At 46.2% G+C, this 5025-nt stretch overlaps 1 protein-coding gene across 1 annotated transcript; it reads right to left on the minus strand.

Moving 5' to 3' along the window:
* Positions 1–3143: 3143 nt before the first annotated feature.
* On the minus strand, positions 3144–4805 carry LOC147095778 (putative G protein-coupled receptor 139). Its single transcript, XM_085973714.1, has 2 exons — positions 4736–4805; positions 3144–4051 (listed from the first exon to the last, which is right to left on the minus strand). Exons 1-2 carry the CDS (start codon positions 4803–4805, stop codon positions 3144–3146), a joined length of 978 nt encoding a protein of 325 aa, XP_085829840.1.
* Positions 4806–5025: the final 220 nt, after the last annotated feature.

The following is a 5025-nucleotide window of genomic DNA, read 5'->3' on the forward strand; positions in this document are numbered from 1 at the left end:
GCGAGGGAAGGAGAGAGAGAGAGAGAGAGCAAGAGAAGGAGAGAGAGCGAAGGAAGGAGAGAGAGAGGGGAGAGAGAGAGAGAGAGAGGGAAGGAGAGAGAGAGAGGGAAGGAGAGAGAGAGAGAGAGAGAGGGAAGGAGAGAGAGAGATAGAGAGGGAAGGAGAGAGAGAGCGGGAAGTAGAGAGAGAGAGGGAAGGAGAGAGAGCGAGAGAGAAGCAGAGAGAGAGAGGGACGGAGAGAGAGAGAGAGGGAAGGAGAGTGAGAGAGAGAGGGAGGGAAGGAGAGAGAGAGAGAGTGAGGGAAGGAGAGAGAGAGAGGGAAGGAGAGCGGGAGAGAGAGAGAGAGAGTGAGGGAAGGAGAGAGAGAGAGAGGGAAGGAGAGAGAGACAGAGGGAAGGAGAGAGAGAGAGAAGGAAGGAGAGAGAGAGAGAGGGAAGGAGAGAGAGAGGGAAGGAGAGAGCGCGAGTGAGAGAGGGAAGGAGAGAGAGAGAGAGAGGGAAGGTGAGAGAGAGAGGGAAGTTCTGGTCACCACACGATAGGAAGGATGTGATTGCTTTGGAGAGGGTGCAGAGGAGATTCACCAGGATGTTACCTGAGCTGGAGCACTTCAGCTATGAAGAAAGACTGGACAGGCTGGGGTTGTTTTCCTTGGAGCAGAGAAGGCTGAGGGGGGACCTGATTGAGGTGTACAAAATTATGTGGGGCATAGATAGGGTAGATAGAAGGGAACTTTTTCCCTTAGTAGAGGGGTCAATAACAAGGGGGCATAGATTCAAGGTAAGGGGCAGGAGGTTTAGAGGGGATTTGAGGAAGAACTTTTTCACCCAGAGGGTGGTTGGAATCTGGAACTCACTGCTTGAAAGGGTGGTAGAGGCAGGAACCCTCACAACATTCAAGAAGCATTTGGATGAGCACTTGAAATGCCATAGCATACAAGGCTACGGACCAAATGCTGGAAAATGGGATTAGATTAGACAGGGCCTGATGGCCGGCGTGGACGCAATGGGCCAAAGGGCCTCTTTCTGTGCTGTATAAATCTATGCCTCTATGACTCTAAAGGGAATGGCCATTGCTGCAGGTGCTGCAATTTAAATAGTACCTGCCTGCAACAACAAGGCAGCCACAATCTCGCGCAAAATAGCAGAACAGGAAAGGTAAGTAATTTTTTCACTTACCTCGACCACATTGTCTTTTATCTTCGCCCCCGATGAGGCCGGCCACCTGATGCACACCTCCTGCAGCTGTTGGTGTTTTCGACCAGCGCAGCTCCAGGGAGGTGGAAGTCAATTTCGGGTCTGGGGCGCTACCCGGGCGATGAGCACTGCAATGATGTCACGATCTTTGGGCGAAGGAGATTGGGGTGCAACACCGCAGCGCTGCCACAAAACTCCCGCCGAATATGGCGGGAGTTGATGTCAACACCCCACCTGATCGCAAAGCCATTTGCGCCCTGTTAGCGCTCCGTGGGGTGCTAACAGGAGGCGCGAATGCACCCAATTACACCCCCAGTGTGGAATGCTAAACATCCACAGAAAATCAGAACACAAGCAGATTCTAAGCATTTATCCAGTTATTCTAATACTAGTCTGAAGAGATTTTCTGTATCATGTTATAATACAGTCGTGTAAGCATTCGTATTCACGTCACAATTTCATTTTCATAACCCCATATATTTTGGATACCCGAATTTCTACCAGCATGCTCATGAATGTCTTTCAGCATCTTTATTACACTCCGGACATCCTCACACATGAGCGTTCATTACCAGCTTCTGTAACCTTGAAACGTTCATTTACTCAATATTTTACAAAAGGGACTTTATCACCAGCCACACTCCCCAACCTTCATCCAGACACACTGGCGTAATTAAATTCCACCTTCACACTCACCTCCGCTTGGCTGCATCTGGGTGTCTGTTACCGAGCTTTGCTTTAAAATAACTGACTCCTGCAATTATTCCAGATTAATATCTACACAATGGCAACTAGCTTATTTATGTGATAATTTATATGTTTATATCCTTACACCCGGCTCACCTGGAATACACCCAATTGCCAACTACAGAGTAGCAATGCAGGAGGACTGGCAGGAGTACCGTTCCTTACAATTTCCAGGTGCTAGAATAATAGACCGAGAACCAGAGGACACAGATGTAAAGCGATTGGCAATAGAACCAAAGGCGACATGAGCAATCAGTTGTTAGGATTTGGAATGCACTGCCTTAAAGGGTGGTGGAGGCAGATTCAATTGTGGCTTTCAAAAGGGAATTGGATAAGTACATGAAAAAATGCAGGGTTATGGGGGAAAGGGTGGGGGAGAGGGACTAGCTGAAGTGGTCTTGCAGAGAGCAGGCATATGAGCCAGGGGCTGTAATTCAACATCGGTGGCGTTGGAAAACCAGATATAGCGCAGGCACAATTTATCCTAACTGGCCCTGAGTTAGAAACTGAGACGGTTTCTCTCTTTCTGTCGGCGTGGTATTGTCACATATTGCGATGATGCGTATCTCAGCATTTTGCACCTGAGATACTCACCCATAGAGATCGGGAATATTCGCTCTGTCGCTGTCGCTCATAGACAAACTCCACTGGAAATCTCCGCCTTCTTCACAGATACTGTCAACAATGGGAGTTAGGGCTAATGTTAACTGTTGGCAATGGCGTAACACAGGCGATATCGGCTTGACAACCTGTTATACATAAGATCGATTTTCCTCTCTATCGACTTGAATGGAAAGGTAAATGGGATTGGTGTTGTATCATGGCCAGCCACCCGACATCACCAGTTACAGGCCAAATGTTAAAATTACCACCAGGATTCCGGAGTAAAAATGGCCCAATTTATATGATCCTTTACATTCCTGGAATCGACCCCATTGTGTTTCAGTCTCAAAACTCAACAATGGTGCAAACTTGTGAAGTTTCACTTAATGTGAGACAAACTGTTAGGACGTGTCTCGTTATTAAAGGTGATGTGGTGAGATTCAGAGCGGCAGTTAGATTATCATCTCCTTCCGCCAATAGGGAAAAGCTGCGGGTAGATTCTGGGAAAGGATGGGAGGCGATGTCTGGGAAGACCTGCCGAACTGATCAGGTGATGCCGTCGAACCGCGATACCAGACAATTAACGCTGAGTGAATCTGGCTACTTTAATCGCTTACATAATTTAACAATGAGAGTAAATGGATATTTCACAATGTTCTTAATCTCCTCTCGGAATCTCTTCTGGGTCAATGCATAAATGCAGGTGTTTGTACAGGAGCTGGAATACACCAACAGAATGGTGATCCTAAACACCAAATAAAGTGAGTATGGACCTTGAAAAACAGTTGACTGCGTGATGTCGATACAGATGTGAAGTATCACAGCTGGTGACCACAACCCAAGAACACTCCCCGAGATCGTGAAGAGCAGAATGATGGATGTTCTTCGGTTCTTCATCTCGGGATCACTGCGGTTCTTCCCAGTGCTGCGGCTCTTCAGGGCTCTGCGAGATCTACTGGCCACTAAGATGTGCCTGGCAGTGAGAGAATTCAACAGCAACAGCAAAGGAAATGGCAATAATGGGGCTGAGAGATTGGCTATCCATTTGTAAGCTATCCATGCCGCGGAAGTATCATATCCCATTACTGTACGGCAGCCCCACTCTATATCCCCAACAATATAATAGGGCTCATAACGGAAATAAACTGGAATGTTTATCAAAAAGCTGAGCACACCCACAATCGTTAGAACCACAGTGGCAGTTCTTTCGGTGCAATATTTTAATTTTACTTTCTGACAACAAATGTTTATGAAGCGGTCAATGGTGAATGACAGTGTGGACCAGACAGAAAATTGGATGCTAGATACTTGTATAAAGGCAATAAAACGACACGCATTAGTGTAGCTCAAGAATGAATCTTGGAAATGATATTTTAAGATGCCTTGTATAGTTACATTAATGAGACAGACCATTAGATCTGCTGTTGCCATGGTTACCATGTAACGAGTGATTCCTTTGGTGAGACTGCACTTTCCCCGGGACAGGATGACAACTGCCATCAGGTTCGCTGTAAGAAATATGAAAACAAGGAAATTAGCAAACAAATAGATCAGCGATGTGAAATGACACCTCGTAATCGAGTGGTTGGGAATAGCCAGACCGGAGAGACCTGTTACGTGGTACAATCAGAGTTGTCGGTTCCTCCCAGCCTCACTGGGTCCGGGACTGAGTCAAGTACAATGGGAAGATACCAAGTTCCCTGCCTGCTGACTGAGCTGATCACTGTCGAGTAAATCCACGCTACATACGAACAAGTGGAGGTTCACCCCGTCCTTGCCATACTTGATTCATCCAACAGCTATTCGAAATGTTCTTTTGGGAGGAGCATGATTGGTGAGACTGCTTTCCCGCCTGCCAATGTCTTGAACAACCTTCAGTTAAATAGGCTCTGGTTCAGTTCAAATTCTGACACGGTGACAAGAAGGAAATCAGGAAAGTTTGATGAGAGATGGAGTCAGAAACAGATAATCTTGGACAGGTTCAATGGGTCTGTAAACATCTGGAGCAGAAAAAACAGGTTAACCCGCGGATTAAAGTTACTAAGGAAAAGTGAGATATTTCTACTGAATAAACTGTCAGCAGAAACTGGACAAACGTGGGACACAGATAAGGAGACAACAGCACTTAGCAAAAAATAATATTGCATTAAGAGAATGACCTTCAGAATGAATCATTGTTTGCTGTGACTCACCAGGAATGCCGATGATTGCGAGAATTGGATAACAAATCACCGTGAAGTCTACAGTGTCTGTTCGTCCCATCTTATACAAAAATGAACGAAGATTCTTGCGAGCGATGCTCTGGCTGGTACACTGAGTCAATGCATTGAATGCAGCTCTGATTTATATATGATCCCATTCTCCATTGAGACACTGAAGTTACATTATAGCTGTCATTGGGGACAGGCAATCCAACAAACACTGTTAACACAGTTCTTTCCAAATCAGTGCACAAAGGCAGCTCCGCGGACACTAATTGGGG

Source organism: Somniosus microcephalus, unplaced genomic scaffold (genome assembly GCF_052327205.1).
Source record: "Somniosus microcephalus isolate GS21.2 unplaced genomic scaffold, FLI_Smic_1.0 unresolved_chr1, whole genome shotgun sequence".
Taxonomy (NCBI): domain Eukaryota; kingdom Metazoa; phylum Chordata; class Chondrichthyes; order Squaliformes; family Somniosidae; genus Somniosus; species Somniosus microcephalus.